Source organism: Aplysia californica, unplaced genomic scaffold, assembly GCF_000002075.1.
Source record: "Aplysia californica isolate F4 #8 unplaced genomic scaffold, AplCal3.0 scaffold00063, whole genome shotgun sequence".
NCBI classification, from domain to species: domain Eukaryota; kingdom Metazoa; phylum Mollusca; class Gastropoda; order Aplysiida; family Aplysiidae; genus Aplysia; species Aplysia californica.
In genome coordinates this window covers 1,726,429-1,749,216 of record NW_004797333.1, presented here as the reverse complement: position 1 = coordinate 1,749,216, position 22,788 = coordinate 1,726,429, and the positions used below count along the sequence as shown (strand labels likewise).

General features: G+C 37.3%; 1 protein-coding gene across 3 annotated transcripts; it reads right to left on the bottom strand.

Moving 5' to 3' along the window:
- Positions 1-2,571: 2,571 nt before the first annotated feature.
- On the bottom strand, positions 2,572-21,674 carry Rap (small G-protein). 3 transcript variants are annotated; one of them, XM_013079781.2, is made up of 8 exons: positions 21,574-21,674; positions 17,980-18,070; positions 15,660-15,728; positions 14,430-14,486; positions 13,703-13,843; positions 12,686-12,826; positions 9,277-9,377; positions 2,572-6,790 (listed from the first exon to the last, which is right to left on the bottom strand). In XM_013079781.2, exons 2-7 carry the CDS (start codon positions 18,034-18,036, stop codon positions 9,288-9,290), a joined length of 555 nt encoding a protein of 184 aa, XP_012935235.1. In that variant the 5' UTR covers positions 18,037-18,070; positions 21,574-21,674; the 3' UTR covers positions 2,572-6,790; positions 9,277-9,287. The 3 variants fall into 3 exon arrangements, with proteins under 3 accessions (XP_012935235.1, XP_012935236.1, NP_001191473.1); XM_013079782.2 differs by lacking the exon at positions 21,574-21,674 and adding an exon at positions 21,312-21,482; NM_001204544.1 differs by lacking the exons at positions 2,572-6,790; positions 21,574-21,674 and having other exon boundaries at positions 9,288-9,377; positions 17,980-18,036.
- Between the last annotated feature and the right edge of the window lie 1,114 nt (positions 21,675-22,788).

Here is a 22,788-nt window from a genome sequence, read left to right as displayed (position 1 = left end):
AATGACTTGTGCAGCGTGGTTTAGCTTTAGTTAAGAAAGAGTTTAGTTTTAGTTTTAGTAAAAGTTTTACGGCACTTGCAACACAATAAGATCATATAAGTGCCAAAGATTAGAGGTGTTACAAGAGAGTAACTAACACAAAAAAAGGAGGAGAGATAAGGATGACAGATATTTGATAGCAAAGAAGCAAACCGCACCAGAGCACCCGCCAACCACCCAGAGTTTAACGGTGCTCACAACTACATAAGGTCATATGAGCGTGCAAAACACAAGTTGTTTGCATTCGTGAAAAGAGTAGTTTGATGGTCGGACCACCACAAATTTATTGACTATTCTTCAAGTACTGACGAGTATGGTTCTCTGGCCATGACCCATTATATTGCAAACCTTGTTATTTCATGCCACCATATTATTTATGGGAGTGAATAAAGAGAACCCCCCCCCCCCCCCCCCCCCCCCGGGCAGTGCCACTGACTGGTGTCTTTAGGCCATTCCCAAAGGGGGGATATTTCTCGTTCTAGTGCATAGTAGAATTGTAAATGGGCTGATCTAACAATGTCACGCTCATATCTGTGCCTGAACTACAACAGGGAACTGCTGCATTTTCTTTCCTAATCCTTACTATATTCATTTTCCTCTACTTCTTTTGTATGTTTGTCAAACTCTTGTGAGCCGCTATTTCCGGGGTGCCTTGATAGTCAAAGCAGACTTTGTGCTGTTGAAGCTAGAGAGGTGAGCAGAGTTAGTCCAATTCCCTGTGTAAGGACTTCTCTTTTGACATCCACCCATTGGCGCTCATATGACCTTATGCAGTTGCGAGTGCCGTAAAACCTCTACTAAAATTAATAAAGAGAAAAAACTGGAATCAAGATTTGTCTGTAGTTTGAGTTTCGTTACAGTGCTTTTGTAGGCATCAATTTTTAAAAGTAATTTTTTTTCAAATTCCCTCAAAATCAAAAACAGTTTTAACTGTACTATGATAAAGCAAGCTCTTTTTGTAACATGCTCACATGATCTCTACTTTTTATTGATTGAAATTGAAAACAGCAGGTGGTTTGTTTTTTAAAATTTGTTTCTACACCCTCATCAACACAAAATTAGAATATTTAGGTTGGCTTCTGAGCCAGTCTGTCAGGGCCAACCCGGGCTGAGATATTATATAGACAACACCCCAGCAGAAAGACCAAGACATTCGATAAAACTTTCACCCCACTCAGAAATAAAAATTGGGACTTGCGTGCAACAGCAAAGTGCCTAACCGCTACACCACGGTGCGACAGACACCAGCAAAAACAGTGGAGACAAGCTGCCTTTGGATTCTAGTTCTAGCAAAAAACAGCGGTAATCTTTCAAATCTTCTGAATACAGGACAAGATGTAGCCTATCTTTAAGGAGAAATGAGGTCTTTGAGTTTAGATATATAATTGTCAACATAAGTCACATTTTAGAGGTAAGCACCACAATTTTCCAACATGATCTTAACCCAGAAGTCCAGTTTTTCACAAACTGACATAACAGATTTTTGTTTTAGTAAGCGGATTTTTTTTACTGCATTTGCAACATAATTAGGTAATGTAAGTACCAAAGATTTAGAGGTGCTACAAGCAAGTAACAAACACAAAAAGGAGAAGAGATAAGGATGATAGATGTTTGGTGACAAAGGAGCAAACCACACCAAAGCACCTGCCCATAACTGAGTTAATGTTTCAGTTGGACAGATATATATATATATATATATGCAACAAGGGTGTCATAGTCTTGACTTAAAATATGACGTAGTGTCACAAAATGAGATGTTTATTGCATCTCACCAAATTCAATTTCCCACAGAAACTGATCAGTGTTGCCATACACTACACTTATCTCCATATTGGAAAGTTTTCACTTTGCAGTCCTTTCACAGGAAGGACTTGATGTGAACATGAGGACTACTAATGTTATTGTTTGGAGATATATTATTTGCCCTCAGACAATTAATCGTGTAAATTACTCACTCAGCTCAGCTATCTTATCTCTTGTTGAGCAAGTCTATATTATAAACATTAAGTGAAGTACTGTTCTCATATTTGCAAACAAGCAAAATCTTAATAAAATAACCAAAGTACTCTTTTATTTCATTTTCAAGCAGAAAATGCTGCAGAGTGAGTGACTTTGAATTTAAGGAAGCGACCCTTGTAATTGCTAGTTGTTTTCTGCAAAAACAGTCAGAAAATCTAAGACTAAATGCAACAAAATAGAATCCATTGCAATAAAACATACAGGACTTGAGAAAACTGCAGGAACAGAAGGCACTTGTAGGTGAATTATCTCTAACCTAATCTCAAATATAACGGTCTCCAGCTTCTCATTAAAAGAAGGTACCACTTTCAGGTAAGGAGAAAAATTACTACAAATTACAAAAAGAAACGATCATACTCATACTCAGCGACATATGAAACCTTTATTTATATTGCAAAATTCACCCACAGTATATGCCCTATAAAAAGCTTTGTACTTCCAGAAACTCTAAAATTTACTAAAATTATTAGTAAATAACTCAGAACATAACAGAAAAAGACGATAAGATTGGTACTGTATAAGTAGTAATTAGATCTTTATTACAACTTGGATGGTGATGTTCAGCGTTATGATACAACTTAGAGAGAAAAGCATTACAAATGATTAACCAAGAAGCATTCATCAGTTCTAACAATTTACAAGTAATTTGTACAATCTTACAAGCATTATCCAAAAAATGTAATAAAAAAATTGAGTAAGGGGAAAAACTGTATCTGAAGGAAGTAAAACACTGGTTTACTTGCAGCTTATCTAGCGCTTGACCGTGCTGAAAAAAAATCTTCAAAAAAGTACTGACAACAGACAAACAACCTTTTGCTAATAATAATGTGTAAAAATCTGGGCATGAGAAATCACTCTTGAAATCCACTTTTCAGTTCCCTAATAAACCAAAGCAAGTGTTCGAATGACAGCATAAACTTGAAATAAACATTTGTGTACTCTTTTCAAAAAGACAAGAAGTGGCATTGAGATTTGACAAATAAAAAATCGAATTCCAAAACTCTGAACAGAACCAAAGCCATCCACAGAATGAGAAAAGGTTTTAGAGGGAAGAGGACAGTTTCTGTTGTAGCCGCTGCTCCGAAATAATACCCTTGCACGTCAACAATCCAAAACTTTACAATATTTATATCACCGTAATCAGCAGAATCGTACGCATCACATGATACTAAGGGTAAAATTGTACCAGCCATAACAGAAAATTCTGAATTTGCTGAAATTTAAAAAAAAATAATTTTTGAATCAGAAATTGAAACAAAGAAATTTTTGCTTACCTTAAAAAATGCATCTTGGACATACGTTAGTATTATTTCCGGGCAACAGTCTGATTTATGATTTAAATTTAAAGTGGATATTTCGAAGCATTATGTACATGGCATTAAAAAGATAATAATATACTTTTTAAGTATTGCAATCGTCACCCTTGAATAATTAGGAGCTCCAGACCACCCTTACATGTTCGTAATGAGATACAATCCATTATAATTAACTTGACAGGCATCAGACGTCTCATCACATCCTTTTTCATTGCTGGTTATGGAAAGGTCAACTACAATATATACGTTCTAAATTTGTTAGTATTTTATGTATAGATACTGTTGAATCCAACATTTTCCGGAACTTCTAACAATACCTGGAGTCTGAATTTAGTACTTCAATTTATCCAATTTGTCAGGTTGTTGCTGTCACAGCATGAAATTTCTCTAATGACCAGTGATTGTTCATTGGCTCAGATGCCTACATGTGTGTCACTTACTTAAACAGAATGTAAAAGATTGAGAATGCTGTGCTTTCCACACGGAGTTATTACAATTTAGACGAATATACAATGTTATTTGGATGTGGCTGGACATACAAAAATAATTTTGTCAAACAAGGTTCAACACTTCAGCCCACAGAAATTGTATTCATACACTTAGAGTGGTAGGCAACATGACAGTAATTGTGGAAAGTGAGCCAACTTATCAGAATGTGACAAAACCATAATATTAGAATTTCATTCCTAATACAGTGCTTTGTGACAAAAATGGGGGAAAAAAACTTTTTTAATCATTAAACTTTCTATATTATAGCAAAAATTTCCAAATTTTATTCTCGATTTTTTCATTAACCAGTGCTCCATTTACACTCATAAATTCTTAATAATACCATAGTCAATCTCTAAACCAGATCTTGAAACGATTTTACTGCTGTCTCTACTGTGAATCTTCTATGCTTAGACTACTGTCGTTATCCAGAAACCATTGTCATACACACAGTGGATGTCAACCAAAACAAACATTTTGAAAATCTCACTTCCATCAACAAAAACTGCGCCTAAAGCAATACAAAATGCTTGTAACACCTGTAGCCTATTTCGTAGAGTAAGTAACACTGAACTAGATGTAAACACACTTTAATTAAACCTGGTATAAAACAGATTGGCCTAAATATTGGAAGAAACAATGAGAAATACCAATGAACGCCAACAGCATTCTTCCATGATTTTGGAATTTCCTAACTTTGTGAACCTCATTCCATGTTTAAAAAAGTTCAGTAGACCCTTTCCAGAAAATTTGCTTGGAATCCTATGTCTATTAAGGTAAGTGACAAAAAACTGTTCACTTTTCTACCAACTTTCAAACAGAATACACACAGCACAGAAGTCAGGATCTGTGCCTGTTTCACTTCCAAAGACCGTTGCATGCTCTATAAAAAGTTATGAACTTCTAGTAATTAGCTTAATTAAAGAAAGTTTTGTGCTCTGGCAATGTCAATACTTAAAAAAAAAACAACACATTTTAAAAAAGGGTAAAAAAAAAAAAAGATACATGACAGGTAATGTAAGTGGTGCAATGTATTAGTACACACCAACACTGTGTAGCTTATTAACTTTACAAAACATCACAACTGGGCTCGAAAAGTGTAAAACACAAAAATAACCCACATTCCTGTTGGTACCAATCTAAAACTGCAACAAATTACTCACATCAATGCCTTGTCTACATGGACTTCATCACTACAACAACTGTGATCTTCACATTGAACGGAAACAAGACTGGCATTTACTTGAGAGACTAGACACATAGTCGTAAAGCTTCCTGGTCATCTCCAAGTCTCAAAAAAAAGCACCAGACCTGTCGGCCATCATGTCTTTATTCTTTCAAATAGTGTTATAAATGAGAAGAAGCTACACTGCTGGACAGCATAATAAGTTTTGCGATTCTAAGGTCGGGGACACAACGGGTAGAGACTACGCCCAAGCTACAAACGTATAGCAGATGTGTAAGATTGCACAATATTTGGTCCCTTGCTACAAAGGGTGTACTGGTATGCCGAGAAGCACTGTTAAGGTATTATCAGGCCGACTTGTTCGGGTACTTTCATCCACTAGTCAATGAGAAACTGTGGAGAACCACTTTCCACTCTATGACAGGATAGAACTAGCTATACACAACTCATCAACGCCAACTTCTCAAATATCATGGGCGGTAAACAAATAGCAACCAACATTACATACATCGCACCATGTCCGACCTAAATGTTTCCTGTACAAAGCCTGGATGGAAAAGTTTCCTCCACAGGCAGCTCATAAATGCACCAAACATGAAAACACTGTTAAATCACACAAGCTTAGGCAAAGGGTGAGTGAGGAAATACTGGACACGAGACACAATGCAGACCCAGGTCTGATTGTGGTTAAAGTACTCATGATCTCTGGTAAAAAGAAAACATCAACTTTTGTCACAGAATACAGTTCCCTTTTATCGACCATGGACAATCTGACAATGAAACAACGAAGAAGGGGTAGCAATGAAAAACAGCAACCTAGATGAACTTAAAAGGCATACCCATTCTACTGAAGGAATCTTTTAGAAACAACAAGGGAAATCTCTAAATATGTGCACAAGAAATCTAAGTGAAGGAAAAATAACTGAAATATGTAAAGAACAATAAAATCATAGGAAAAAGTGACATACAACTCATCAGATGACAGAAACCCCTACAGAAATGGTACTTTTTCACTTGCCTTGGGGGCATTCAGCTGTAAAATTTTTTACAAGACTCCTGTGCATAACCTAGTGCAAGCAAAAAAGAAAAACAAAGACTTGTCCTAAGGTTTACAATCTAAACAAAAAGCATAGGACTCTTCATAAAATTGTCATAAACGAAAAAACCCCCAAAAAAACCCAAAACAAATGTCATCAATAAGGAAAGCAGCTTCAACACTTTAATGGGCCATTTAGCTATGCTTTGACTTCAAAGCACACTTGAAAATTTTAAACAAGTGCAGAAATCATTGGTGGTTAGGCACATTGTTTTGTGTTTACAATTTGGTGATGGTTCATTGAATGCAATTTTTCACTGACACTTTAGTGAGTCAAGTGGTAGACAAAAGAAGTTTCTTCCACATGTTCTCGAAATGGATTTCAACTGGTGAGGTCATCGGGGCAGACACAAACAATTCAAAATGGAAGAATCACCAATAACAGTACTTGTGAATGTTCATAAATAGCAAAGGTGGTCATAGTGTTCAATAGATGGGTATAGATGAAACAACAGCAATTCCACATAAATATTTATTTAAACCACAGAGAAATAGAGGAACTGACATTGACACAAAAATGACCCAGCCCCTAAAAACATCTTGAGTTCTCTCTGTAATTGTTGTCAAGTGCCATCACGGGAATGAGATAAATTAGAAAATATATCCATTCTGTCAACTGTCTACCATTGCAGCATCAGCTTCAACCTGAAACAACAATCATAGGAGGTGAGAAGATTTAACAAAACCAAAAAATATCTTCCATCAGAAAAAAACTTAATAAAGGAGAAATTATTTTATTAAAATAGAAGGAAAAATGGCACTCCCTTAAAAACATTTTTGTGACCAGAAAGACACACACACACAAAAAAAACCAAGAAGGAAAGAGAGGAAGGGGGTATCAATAAAAATACCATAATTCAAAGTTTTGGTTACAGAAAACAAAGGAGATATGTTATATACAAAACCAGCCCTGTGCGACGTAAATTGAGGGTAACAAAAACTATATACATACTTTTAATTTAGCATTTTAAGACCATCAAAAACTAGGTCATGAAAAAAAAACCAAAAGAAAAGAAAGACACATCCAACAGACTTAACTGAAAACACTATTTGGGACCGACATAATTTATAAGTTCAACCACATATTTACATAATGTCTAACATTTTATATACGAGTACAGAAACCCAAAATAGCAGACCAGCACCACTCTTAAGTTTGATCCAACTTGACTTGAAACAGTTTTCTTGGGATGTTTTTCTGTATGAAAACTTCAATGTCACACCTTATTTGAACAATTTTAATAAAGGATTCTGGTGCACTAGTTTTTAAAGATGACATTGTGCCCTTGAAGCACAGTCTTAATTTACGCTTCCATTTTGTCTGTCTAAAGTTCTCTTATTAATCCTAATTCTCCATTAATAAATGTTTTTGATTATTTTTTACAAATACTTTTACTTCCATTTTATCAAAACAAAGTTGTCATGAATCCGAGTAATTTTCTTGTTCTCAAATTTTGCTTGTAGCCGTCTGAACCAGATGTTTTCCATCCATACTTTGGACTATACAGGTTAAGAAAACAGAAAGAACTCAATTGAAAAAATTGTAACCTTTCTAAAATAGTAAAATAACAGACATTATCACCCACTGAAAACAATTTTTCGCATCAACAAAAATGGCAAATATACCATTTACACCTGAACCAACAAGTGCTCTTCCAACGAGACACTCAGCTTATTTTTTAGTAGACAGTGAACAATAATTATTTTTCAGTCTGACATGGCCTATTCTTGATAACAATGAAGTGACTCGCGTCAGTCCACTGCCAGAGACAATAAAGTGAATAGCTCTTAGACCTTTTTCCAGGGTTGAAAGCCCACAATGTTCTTTTCAAGTACAGGTAAAGGACCAGCCAAAGAAAAAGTAAAAGGAACAGGAAAAAGGAATGCTTTTATCTACTTCTACCTCTTAAATCTAGAGAAGAAACAAAGATCATCATTAAAGAGGGAAAAGGGGGATAGGAAATAAGATTAGTGTGGGGAAAAAACTGAAGGGAAACAATTGCAAATTCTGATTTGTTCTACAGTACTGACATGTACAGAATTGGTTAAAAACGTTCATATCTAAGGAAACAAGAAAAACTTTTTGTATTTGTAAATGACTATACAAAAGTTTATTATTGAATTTGAAGACCTTACTGACCAACTTTCTCCAAAAGAGGCCAAGTAGGAGAAAAAAATACCTGTGGTTTGTGAATCTAAATAAATCATTTGCTTTCATTTACCTCATTTAGCATCAATGTTTGCCTGTACTACTAATGCGTTCTCAGTAATTTATCAAACCTTCATTCTTTTCAGAACATATGGGAAGGAAATACAACATGCTTGTAGAATTAAAACCATCTTTTTATCAAGAAAGTACTGCCATACATTACATGTGTCACAACGGGGTGGAATTGGGCACTCGTCAATTTTTTGCCATGCACAGTTATTTGATATCACCTTAAAGTTTCTTTAGTATTGTCTTGCTTTAGATGAAAAAAAATACCCATCTAACTTGAATAGAAATCGAGACCAAAGAAGGTGTGGGGGGGGGGGGGGGGGGGGGGGGGGGGTGTTATCTGGTTTCAGAGGTAAAATTAATGAGAATACAGTCGCCAAACTTGGTGGCATCCATAGCTCGAGAGTCCTTGGAAACTGAAAGTTAACATTTTTTGTGCCTTTAATCAACATGTTTCAGTAAAATCCACACAGAAACTTGTTTTACATGGACATAACAGGTGTTGGGCCAAAAAACCAAAAATTTGATAAAAATTGCCAAACTGGTAAAAAAATGCTGTATTTAATAATTTTCATAAGCGCCTGATTTTAAATCCAGGCCTCAAATGTCCATTTTCAACTGAACTTGCTACAAAATAGGGAGCAGGCACAGGACTTCGAAGAGTGAATGGACATTATTGTACCCTTTTCAAGAAAACTGAAATAAAAAACCAAAGGCGAGGCATCGCCTTTCTTTACAAAATTGGTCTATTCACATGGCTGTGTAACGAAGTCAAAGGAAAAGTGAAAAAAAATACTCACCAGCCCCGATTTAAACCTCATACAGACAAGTATTAATCAAGCTAGTAACCAACTTCGTTACAGATATAGTTCTGACAATTTCAAACATGCATTACCTCAAACAAGATACATACCTAATCAGATCTCAAAGCAAGGCACACCCACTCTTTTTCTTTTTTTGTCGACCGGGTCCGGGATTTTTCTTGTTTATCTGGCGCACTAAGTCATAGAATATCTGTGAAGGGGTAAGAAAATTTTAAGAACAAAGGCTAGTGCCCGCGACATTTTTTGAAGGCTAAGTTAATTAGCAAAGCAACCTTGTAGGATGTTTTTTGACTATGGTACTCAGAATCGCTCTTAAATTTAACAAAAGGCAAAAACAAACAATGAAAAAAAAGGACAATGCAGTATTCACACCACTGCCAGACACTGCACACATAAAAAGTGTTACGTCACTCGCTGCCGGCGCCTCAGCTCAGAAAAAGCTCCTGCCTGCCAGTTTTTTTTGACCTTTTTCAAAATCCAGTTACTCTGTACCTATTCATGTTAGATTTATGAAAATTGGCCAGTTTCAGTAGGAGATGTTGAACTTTACAGAACAAAGAATTTTGACTCTATTTTTTTTTTTTTATGTTTTATACCTTTTCAAAAAACGACAAACTTGGGGACCAAACCTTTTTTTTTTATAGCCAAACTAGTCAGTACAATGTAGCAATATTTTGGCTGTTTTTGTGAGAGTGTTGAAGTTTCAGTCCTAAAATACACACAAATATATGTAACAAAACAAAGAAAACTGAACTGAGAAGTTTATGATGACTTACACTACACAATTTCAAGCGTCACCGCTTGAATCATTAGTCGTCGTACTAGACTCAGTACTAGAGCTAGTATTCGTACTAGCTCCTACTGCTGTCAACAGGTGATCTACCTCTTTCTCTCATCTGAAACTACCATCACTACCATTATTTTGCATTTCATCATCTGAATCTGAGTTCATTGAATCACATAGATTCAGAATCTCTAAAATTAGGAGCCGTTTTTAATTCGTATTGGCATGAGCATCACGTTAGCGTTTGGTCGACTTCAGCTGCCCAACGGCAAAACAAAACCCAGAAATTTTTTATTTTTTGTAGTATGGGGTTTTACGCCGCTTGCAACTGCACAAAGTCATATGAGAGTGCGAAACAAGTTGAGTTTTTTCTCAACGGTTCATTTCTCGGCTTAATACTGGTCAATATTTCTATTTAAAATTTTTTAAACGGTAAAAATCGAGTGTAAATAGGTTTTAGATTTAAATTTAAATTCAAAACAACTTTCTACATAACACTTTAAAATTTCGAACAATGTATTTCATAACTTTTCCTAATGGCCTTTATAAAATCTAAAATTCTGTGGGGAACAACAACGGAAAAAAATATCTTGTAATTTTGTGCATTTAAAGTATTTCCTTCGGGTCTCTCCGAAGTCTAGACATTCGGTTAAAAAGTGTCTAATGGTAAAATTTGTGTGGTAGGGCCGTATGTCCGATGCGTAATCGCGTAAAAATGACTTCGTCTCTTCTTGAGAGGCCCGAAGGATTTCGCAGTCCCAGTTTGAAACCCAGAAATAGAACAAAGGAAATTCGCGTTCCAAAAATAGGCAGAACTTCAAGGGAAATCATCTTAATAAAGTGAAACTGCCCTGAGTGGTCAAAGGGAGGTTACTCTAGTAATTGGGCTATGCCGTTGCCACATATGCATCGACAATTAGAAGAAATAAAGAGGAAAATACGCGACCGACAAGGGTGCGCTAGCGGCGGTGGGCCGCCGTCGCTTCTAAACCGACACAGGTGCTGCGATGGTGGTGAGTTAAGACTTTTTTTAAACCTTAGATTAAAACTCTTGCACACAGCATTTCATAAAGATCACCTATTAAATAGTTCTAATCACTTTAGACTGCTTACTTGATGTCTCTTTATTTCTTATCAAATTCACTAATCACTTGACTTCTGGAGCACCTGGCGTCTAAAATTCTACAGCAAGCAGAATATTTGGAAACATTGCCGGCTGTACTTAAACTTAGTACTTTGGTAAAAAGGAAATTTCTTTTGCGCTACATAGTATGTAGATAGACCTGCATGTGAGCCTCAACCAGATTGTCTGAAAATTTTGCGCACCCCCCCCCCCAATTAAATTGTGAGTGTCATAAAAAGAAGGACTTCCGAGGAACGAACGACCACCCGAACAAACACAATAAAGAAGAGTCCTATCCCAAACCCTACCCCTAGGCCTACCCCAAAAAAGAACCTGTAACGGCCCTCATGTAAAAAGGCCAGAACAAGTCAAAAAAAAAAAAAAAAAGCACACCCCAAAACAAACTAATTTTATGGCCTACATTGCTATAATATAAAGAGTTTGATACAATAATACAATAGAATGGGAATATGAATCCTCCATATAGTTATATTATATAGATTTAGTGATCTAAATAAATCTAGATCTAGATCTAGTGTAGAACAAGTGAATAGGAATAGGCCTCGAACGAGAAATCCGCATCCGATTCCGAACAGAGGGACTCAGCTGAGTCTAGATCTGATCTTTATTCTCAGTAAAATAATTCACGCACCTGATGATATGCGTTTTACCAACATTAATATTACAGCACAACCTAAAATAGGGTTTGACACAATAGAATTGGAATATGAATCCTCCATTTAGGTCTATAATGATCTATAAATCTAGGTCTAGTAGAACAAGTGAGTTAGACTTGAAAGAATCCACATGATCTGAACAATCAGTAAACAAACGAAATTCAAAATGGCCGCTCGGGCACCAAACTGAAAGTAGATAATTTAGGTCATCGTACTTTTTCGTATTCGTATTTCTACTCAGGTTCCAACAATTATGTCGGAAACGCCGACGTCAGCAGTCGGCCCGAAAACGAAAGTGCCGACAAAGCCGACGGAAGAAAAAGGGGGCGCTAGCAGTCGGCCAAGCCTCGCACTTCGCACATAGACTAATACAGGTGGGCCTAGCGATAGCATCGGCCGGTTCGCGGGTCGGGTCGCGATTGTCGGCAAACATGCAGGTCTATATACTATAGACATCAATGAATCAAAGGACTATTATGCCAAAGACCAAACAGCAAATCCCTGTTTTCAGTATGAGGATACAGGGATACAACACCGCCTTTGGTACAGAATACCATTTAGCCACAGTACACCCCACCACCAAAAAATTAAAATTTAAAAATGAGGTTGGAACAAACTGCAACCAGCTAGTATCTAAACAAAAATTATTACACTTGATACAACAAATCAGGTTGAGCACTTGCTGCAAATCTTGGAGAATTCTTTAATATCCATAGCATGATTTCATCTCACCGCTTCAACTGCACTTCATACCCCAAAAACAAACAAACAAACAAAAAAAGCATTCTCTTCATCGATATGAACATCAATTCAATTTCTTCCACATCCAACACATGTTGAAGCAGAAGTCCAGCATCCCACAAACCCAATGAAGTACAAAAATGGTAAGCAAAGAAAGCAGAACAGCTACTCACCTCTAAGACATTAATTTTCATTTTGGCTGACGTTTCCAAAAATGCACACTGGAACTGCCTTGCTAGATTCTGTCCTTGGTCTTTTCCAACAACTCGTTCATCCTCTAAATCACATTTGTTGCCAACTAAGAGCATTGGTACCTGAAAGAGACAAGAAGAATTTCACCAAGAACAAATGCTCAGTTTTACAAATATCGTACATGCTTTCAGATATACAAATTCAGACATTATGAACAAATTGAAAAGACAAGTGAAAAGTGTTTCAAAATGCAGTGGAATCAGGCACATGTTAATTTTTTGGCAGGTGAAGTCATTGGTATACCCTTACATCTTGTTCATTTGCCTTGCTTTTGATGAAAAAAATACCTATCTACCTTGAATAGAATCGCCTGGCTTCAACAGTAGAATAAGTGAGAAAATGACCACCAAAGTTTTGTGACTTCCAGTAAAATCCAAAGAGACATGTGTTTTAAATTGGACATAAAACCAGGCGTGAAGCTAAAAAAAAAAAAAAAAATTCCATAAAATTGCAGAACCGGCAGAAAAATGCAGGTTTCTTCCATTTCGTTATTTTGATGAGCACCTGATTTCACCATGATGCCTCATGTATTTATCTGAAATCCCACATTTATACTACACAATTGTTATCATCAATAACAGAGACCTTTTCCTTTGCTTTCATCTTTAAAAACATGCTACAGGCCAAAGGGCTAGAACTCAGATGGCTGCTGGATTGGAAAAGTAAACACACGCTGAGCTTAAGTTTCTGTCAAATTCAAGCCTAAAATTTCTCACATGCATGAAAATAACCCTCTAAAACAAGGGAGTCCTATGGTCTTAGCAGGGTTTTTTCCTCAGTGGGCACAAGATTTATCCAAATTAAGGGAAAATGATCAGCTTTGTGCAACGTCAACTAAATGTTTTCCTTTACCCCTATATAAATGCCATTGATGTATACATAAATATAAAGTTAACTTTCATTCAGACACAAATGAATCCGCATTAAACATTGCTCACATCATCTGTGTCTTTGACTCTCAAAATCTGTTGTCTCAAGTCTTGTAGATCATTGAAAGTCGACTGTGCTGTTATAGAGTACACTAACAAAAAGCCCTGTCCATTCTTCATGTACAGATCTCTCATTGCTGTGAATTGTTCCTGTCAAATAAAATAACAGCATTAGCCAAAAACATACATAAGAGCACAAATGCTTTAAACAGGCATGCATAAATGGCAGTGGATAGGACTTGCCATCTCTAATCAGAGCTCCTACTCATAAAACGCAGAGATGATGAGTTGTATCAAGACAAATAGCTACCATTACAGTGAAATCCCAAAGTAACCCCCCCCCCCAAAAAAAAATAATTAAAAAATTAAAAAATAATTATTCATTCAAGATGTGAAGGAACAATGGTTCGCATATCAGAACTGTTTGCGAACAAGTTAATAATAGTGGAAAAAAAGGCATGAATCTTGCAAATGGCAAAAAAACTAAACTGTCAGTCTTCCTTATAATATGCCATGAGAAAGAATCTGCTGTTGTCAGCTTACAGTCTACAATCTACAATTCCATGTCTAGGATGGAAGTGATTTTTGTCAAGTTGTTTTCTTCATCCCCCCACTCCCCACCCCTTTTCCCATTTCATATCAATTACAAAAAATCAAACAAACCTAACTGTTATGTGAAACAAATATTTGAAATGAAACCCAACCATAACACCAATGAAGATGACGTGTGACTCACTGTTCCTGCTGTGTCCAGGATTTCCAACATACACTGTTGACCATCTACTTCCACTTGCTGGGGGAAAAAAAAGTAGGAGAATACATCATATATTTATATTAATGGGAATGAAAGAGAAAATATGTAACCACAGGTCTTTCTTTCACTAACACTCCCGGCAAGAACTCGAATACCAATATGTAAAGTAGTGTAGTACATGCACAACACACTTTCACATATTAATTCAAAAATAGTCTGCCCGCAACATCTGACAATGACACTTTCACAACTTAGCATTTAAAAATACAATCTGTCGCAAATTATCTGTGGTAGTACTCTATGAAACTCATGGAAATAACTTGACTGTATAAACATCTCAAGGGGGGCCATCAAAATCTTGTAAAACTGTGTTTAACATTTACATCCCAGTCAAAATTGTCCAGCACGGCCACCCATTGTCCAAAAGAAAAGTGGTTGTCTTATTAAGTTATACAGTGGGTGCCTTGGACAGTATCATTATAATGAAGAAATCAATGAAAGGCGAGAAGTGGGAAGAGGTTGTTTGTACATGTGATTGTCTAAGACAGGTGGCTGTTAGAGCAAGTTCGACTAAAATGCTAAATAAACTAAACTGGGGATGCATTCATGACTCTCATGAAATGTACCAAAATGTAACTTAATTGTACGTAAAGGTTTGTGATTCTCTAAAAAGTGAATTTGACATCTATGTATTATAAATTTCAACTGAGAACCAATCAAATTTTATTTTTTTAAAATCTATAACGATGATAGTAATAACAATTATTGCATATAATGACAATATTATAATGTAATACACTGTATCCATGCTCTACAGCATGCTCTATGTGTTTTACAACTATTACTACCCCAGCAGACCCTAGAACAAGACTCGGAAACATTCTCAGCTTCCCTGGAAGCATACAGTGAAAGCTGCAGATTACATGCAATGCGCTTAAACTTTAACAAACTGTTAAGAACTTTTCCAGTCTACACCTATATACTCATTCTAACTTAAACGAAATGTGGAAAATTAATTTTAAAGTGACATTCCCAAAGACACACCAGGCCCCTGACAAAATTCAAACAAACGCATTTACACCTGAGTGTCAGAGAGCCTAATCACTAGACCATGGACACCACAAATTTAACAAAAACCAAAACTCAATACATCAGAAGGAATGGTGAGCTGAAACAAAACATGAATCAAAGAAGCAAGACAAAAGGACCAACCTTTCTGTAACTGTCTTCAATAGTAGGGTCATATTTCTCCACAAATATTCCCTGCACAAACTGCACAGTCTGAAAATCAAAGTAGGGAAAAAAAGCTTTATATAAATCTTTCATTCAGAACATACAACTTCTCACAAAAACATTTTTAAAACAGAAAAAATGAAAAACTTCCATTTCTTTTTCAACAGTGCTATTTCCCTTAATTACTTCTCCTGAAACTTACATTAAGCATTAATTTCTACTTTTAGATCAGCTGCTTGGGCCATATATATTTGTGAGGCAGCGTAATGAAATCAGGCGCTCGTCAAAATAATTTAAGTGAAGAAACTTGCATTTTTCCGCAGGTTTGTGAATTTTTATCAAATTTTTGTTTTTGGGCTCAACACCTTTTATGGCCATTACAGAACTCATTTTTGTATGGATTTTACTGAAAAACGTTGATTAAAGGCCCAAAAGATGTGAATTTTCAGTTACCACGGACTTTTAAGCAAAAGAAATAACTAATCTTTGGCGGCCATTTTCTCATTAATTTTACCCCTGAAAACAGGTGATCCCCACCTCCTTCATTCTCAAATATCTCGACTTGTATTTAAGACACACAGATATTTTTTCATCCTATCAAAGACAAGTGAAAAAAGCTTTAAGATGATACCAATAACTCTATGTGCCCAAAAATTGATGAGAGCCTGATTCCACCTCGCTGCCTCACATTTGTTAAGTTGATGAACTACAGATAAAAAGCAAAACCATAAAAGTTGCCCAGAGGGACTTAATTTTTTGTTTTAAAAAGAGGATTAAAGCAAGTGGGGATGAACTACCATCACACAAAGATAAAGAAGACCTCTTTCTCACTGGAGGTGACAACACGTTTAGGTAGCTGACCCTGGTTTAGGAGACATGAAGAAAATCTTAAAAGGCAAAATGTTTCTGAGACCCTATCAAGGATGGATGTCCAAGAAATACACCACAGTCCATATTTTGAGGAATCACTACATCGGTTTCTAGCCCAAAATAGGAAAAACCAGGGAACCTCTATTGCAACACTATTGGCTGACAAGCAAGCAATTTTAATTTTGGTTAACTCGTAAACATATTATAATAGCGGCATTTTGTTATTTGAAAATCTTTGACTCTAACACTTCAAGTAAAGTGTTCATTAGAGAGTATTTTTTAAAAGTATGAGGAAGGTAAACTAAAGCATAAATAACACAACATAATAAATTTATAATTTCTTCGGATATTTTGCCTGTCGCTACAGGTTCTAGAACGTAACCACTAGATATTTGAGGGAATACTTTAGAAAATTTCTAATGTACAGCTTTGGGGGCGCATAATTAATCATTAAGGCTTGAGAAGTTGAATATCTTTCAGTATTGACGAGCTATACTCAGCCAGAACAGAATTTTTTTCTTCACTTATTAAAGGAGAAAAATAATGTCCCAGTACAAAGACTTTCATGATGAGTTGGCTTTTTTTTTTTTTCTTAACAGGAGGAGCGACCCTTGAGGTCCATTTTCTATGTTTATAGCCCGAGATCAAATCTAAGTACACATAAGTTAGAAGGCATAGTAAAATCTCTTGATACTCAATTTTATTTTGATATAGCTAGTGGTTGCTATGGAAACGGACACCATTTTGAAATAAACAATGAAATTCAAACCCCATAAGGCTTTCTTATCTACTGACCAAATTTGGTTAGAATATACACCTGAACCAGACCCCATCAGCGAAACAGCGAGATTTTTTTGAGTATTTTCCCAAAAAGTAAAAAACCTTTTCTAAATTAAGGTCGCGTAATCGTTTGCCAATGGAAAAGTGTCTGCAAATATCTCTCTGTTACATTGATGACAGCCTTGCCATCTATGTTTCTTAAAAGTTTCATGTCAAAAGGATGAAAACTAAGGAAGGAGTAGGGAAAAAACTGCACCAAAAAAAAAGACATTTTGCGAAAAACGACAATTGTGAAAATTCACTATAATAACCCACCCTCATGTTCTCACTGGCAACTTACAAAGAGAAAGACTTTCTCAATTGTGTCCATGCTGTTTTTAGACAAAGAACTGGTTGATCTTCAAAAATCAGCCATCTTCTCAATGTGAATAGCCTGACTCAAAATCAGCAAAATCAAGGGTCGCTCCCCTTAAACAAAGTAGGTCTGAACAGGAAATTTGCCGATGGATTGAATACATTTTCTTTTACCAACATAGCATCAAGAAGCTTTGACTGCTTTGCCAGTTTGAAATCTCTACTTCAACATGAATACAAATAGAGACACAAAAGAAGGAAAGTGAGGTTAATAAACAAAAAAAAAAGCCTTTACCAAAGCACTCTTGCCGACACCACCACTACCAAGGACAACCAGTTTGTATTCTCTCATCTTGCTGAGTGTAGTGGGCGATCCTTTACAGCACCTGAGAATAAGAAACGACAGAATATTATTGAACAATATGTCAACAAAAGTAATTTCTAAAAACCTGAGCTGTAGAATTTCAATTGCTTGAATAAGGAGAAAGGCAACAGCAAGTACCATGATTTACTTAAATGAGGGGCCTCTCCTAGGAAAGGCATGATAGAACTATCCAGTCCTGCCAGTCTTGTGTACTTTCATCCTGATAAAAGCATGTTCAAGCACCCTCTCTTTCCTGCTGGTCCCTCATTAGCGCGCATAGCAATCAATCCTGTGTCATCACTTTGCCCTGGGTCCCATGAAAGTGAAGTGGGGCAAGTGTGGACCCATAAGTCTCCTCGTTGTGCTTGTTTGCGGACCTAGAAATTTCATAGGTTTCATAATGCATGGTGTCGGTACTGAAGTTGCTTATTGTTCATCCAATGAATTTTCAGCCAACATTAATGCAACCTCTTAGACACACCAGAGTCAAATGGATCCCATAAACGACATACATCCATCTTTCAACCCAAACAGTTCTCACATGTTTCAAATGAGCTTTTATAAAATTTGTAACACAAAATATTACTCCATGGTGAAATTGATTTGAATTAAGGCCAGTCAAGCAAGGTTACCAGAAGATAAAATTTGAGCAAATATAATGAAAAAAATATTTGGGGTCATCAACACACCATGGTGACCATGCATGTTCACCAGCTCAGTAGAGAGTGCCCGAATGCTTACCTGAGAAATAAAAGGTCATGGATAGAACAAGGGACTTAGAACTTAATCCACAAAACCAGAAAGATTTAACATGAAAAAACATTTGAAAATTAATTGATATTGTCTGTATACAAAATAGTGTCTCAAATGAGAGTAACCACTCGAAATTACATCAACTTATGATAAGGGTTTTTTCATGCATTTGTTACACTTGACGGCTTGAGTGTGCAATAAAAGACTGACAGTATCTGGGTGAGAATAGCGCAGTTGTAGGCCTCTCACCCTGAGGGTGAGCCTTTTTTGGCTAACTCTAACCCGGTGTGCTTTCACCGCTTAGTGCATCGGCTCAGGCCTAGGTCTACTGACAAGACCTAGGCTTACTGAGAAACCTAGGCTCAGGCCGATCACTTCGGGTGAGAGGGCGAGCCTTTTGGCTATCCTCACCCGGTGTGGGTTCACCAAGATACCACAAAACAAACGTTTCACGGCTCTTTGAAAGCCTGCAATTTTGTCGGCGGATAGTGAGTGTGTGTGTGTGTGTGTGAGAGTGTATGTGTGAGTGTGTGTGTGTGTGTGTGTGTGCGAGTGCATGTCTGAGTGAGAGAGAGAGAGAGAGAGAGAGAGAGAGAGAGAGAGAGAGAGAGAGAGAGAGAGAGAGAGAGACAGAAGGGGGGAGGGGGAGAAGGGGGGAAGGGGGAGAAAGAGATAGGGAGAGAGAGAGAGGGGTAGCGAGAACTTCTGGGCAAAACAAAATGGCCATCGGTGTAGTTCGGCTCTTTGAAGACCACCAAATTAGTTTACTTTTGTGCTATAACATCATTTTTTTCTTCGTTTTTGCCAATTTGATCATCCCCACGCCGACAGACAGAATATTCAGAAATTAGGAAGAACAGGTCTGTTTCACACCGGGTGAGAATAGCCAACGCTGGCAAGTCTCCACCGAGGTGAGAGGTCAATCATATTTTTATTCTCACCTGAAGTGAGAATAGCCACTTCCTTTCATTACAATCCCATTAAAAAAACCACACGGGAGATCTACACGGTGAAAACGCGTTTCCAGTAGTACCACTTGTAGACACGCTCTGACTGCTAAGTGACCCTGATGCCCCGTGGGGACCATTGGCATTTAAGAAGTTAGTTGAACTTATCAGACTTTTTATCCACAGATTAGAGTCGCACCACTGAAAGGGTGCTGTACAGTATACTCTCATTACAAGGCCACCTCTATTCTCACCCCGGGTGAGAATAGTGCAGGCGAGTCTTTTGGCTATTCTCACCCGGTGCGCGTTCACCGTTATAGCCTAGATCTAGGTCAACCAATTTTGCTTTCACCCTGAACCACAGAATTCTACACTGTGATAACAGAAAAATTGTAGAATTCTGTGCTGTGAACAAACGTTTCATTACTACTGTTAGCCTACTAAAAGCGTACAATTTTGTCTGTGGGTAGTGGAGAGAGAGAGAGAGAACGCGTAGTTCGGCTCGATTCGAAAAGTTAAATAGCCGTAGTATCTTTGTAGACAACCTAATTAATGTACTTTTGTGCTTTAACATTAATTTTTAACTTTGTTTTGGTCAATTTGATCGTCCACACCGATAGGCAGTATTCAGAAAGAGATAGAGAGAGAGAGAAGAGGGGAGGAGTAGATCTTGCGAGAACTTCCGGGCAAAACAAAATGGCGACCCCCGTAGTTCGGCTCGATTCGAAAAGTGAAATAGCCATAGCATCTTTGTAGTCGATAAAATTAGCTTACTTTTGTGCTATAACGTAATCTTTTCTTTGCCTTTAGAAAGCATTCCGAAATTAGGAAAAACAGGTCTTGTTTCACACCGGGTGAGAATAGCCTACGGTGGCAAGTCTCACCCGGGGTGAGAGATCGATCGTATTTCTATTCTCACCCCGGGTGAGAATAGCCACTTCCCATTACAAACCACAAGCAGGCTACAAGAATCAAAGACTCATTTTGATTTTAGCCTATGCCTATAGCATCCCTCCTTGTGAAAGGAATTGGGGGAGAGAATGTGAAGCTACCTGGTATGAAGATGAAATGAACTGTAAACTTCAAGACTCAAACTCGAGGCAAACATTGGGCTGCTTTTGACAACTTTTTGGCCTTTGGGCCGGGCCAAGAGATGGGGTTTGGCTTTGGACCTTTATTATTAGTCAACAACATAGAAAGAAGGCTAAGAAGGCTAGCCTAACTTTGAAACAATCACAAAAAATATCAAAAGGGTAAATTTACAACAATGTTTGTACTCCTAGCTAGAAACTAAAACATCTAGATTCTAGACCTAGTCCAAGGCCTATCCTTTTAAAGTCAAAGCCATTAAAATAAAAGGTCGAAGATTATCAGGAAGGGGTTTCTAATTCGAAAATTATTGTCAGTCTGTCAAAGCTGACCCTGTTCTTGATTCTAGACAGATCGCCTCTATACAAATTTCTTGCAAAATCTATGTAAAGAATCGATTCAGTACAAACATGTAATCATTCCAATACCTGTATTTGATCTAGATCTAAATGTAAACCTGGATCACCTACTCACAATGACTTTCCTGGTGCCAACGGCTAATAACTGAAACTACTGGTGAGCGATGGGCGAGTCAAAAAGTGAAGTGGAATGGTTGATACGAATTACACAGCTCAGTCAAAAGCCACACCCTTTTGTCCTCGAACTGTCTCTTTTACCAGTTACGTAGCAACTAACGTTAGGGCGTCAGTCAAATGTGATTGATATCAATGTGTTTAATGTGTGTGGGTCGAAATTTTAATACAATTATTAGTCTTGATAACCAAGGATTACTCACCGGACAAGCCCTTAGTTTTTCAACAGAAGGATGGCTTCCGGTAAAGTTGTCTGTGCTGTGACGTCAAAAATTTTTAGATCTTTCTATATTTGGAAGTGCTTCCCATCATTCTACCTACTTCCCATTTCCGATGCTTTGCGCATGCTCTGCTCCTACTTTCTTTCTTTAACCTCCTTGCCTCTGACTTCCTTCCTCCTTCATCCTTTGCTTGTCTTCGTCTTTCATTTTACTACCAGACTCTTGATCTACTACTCTTACAACTTATCACTTCTTTACCACCTACATTTCTCTACTCTTTATTTTCTATTCCCTCCTTTCACTGCCAAATAAATTACACTACTTTGATCTTATTTGATCGACTCATTTGAGTACGAGATGATGAGAACCACTCGGTGAACATTTGTGATGAAACCGGGCAAATGGTGGAAATGATGATGCAAAGGTTGAAGGATTGGGGTTGATCAAGATGTTTCTTTGAACAACCCTTTGATTCTTATGAAACCAACAACACTGATCCACTGCGTACAGATGCATATGTTTAACGGAGGATCTGTTATATTAAATTCTTTTGATCTAGGCCTACTGAGTTGTAGTTAACTAAATCCGACTAAATCGCCAACACTCTCAATTGGATAATTTATTAGGAGGTGGGCCTCGACTCTGCCTGTAGTGTCAGTGCCAAGTGCCAACCCGGGTAGAGAAGGATTCAGCATCTCAGCAGACAACAGACGGTGATATCACTGAATACGCTCGTTCAAAATGTGAACTGCAAATTCATTTGTTCAGCAGGGTTTACCCACCACTACCAGCTTGCTTTGACTTAGCTAAAAGTGCAGGTCTTCGGATCAGTGCCCCAATAACATCCGTTAGCACCTAATTACTGCTTAGGCCTAGGCCTAGTAGATCTAGCCTATTTCAACGTGTCAGTATTGTTGTGGATCCCGATGTATCAAACTTCGGGCAGATGCTTTCAGACTGCATAAATACCGTTACTACCAAGTGTCTACTGCTTTTGAAAGTAAACCCAAGAAAATGTAGGCCTAAGGCCTATATATTATCCAATGCCCTTTTTTGCCAAACTGGTGTGATATAACTCTTGAAATTAAAAGCAAACCGGTGAAGAGACATTAATGCACTGAGAGACCCACGGAGAGGACACACGCGCACACACACACACACACACACACACACACACACACACACACACACACACAC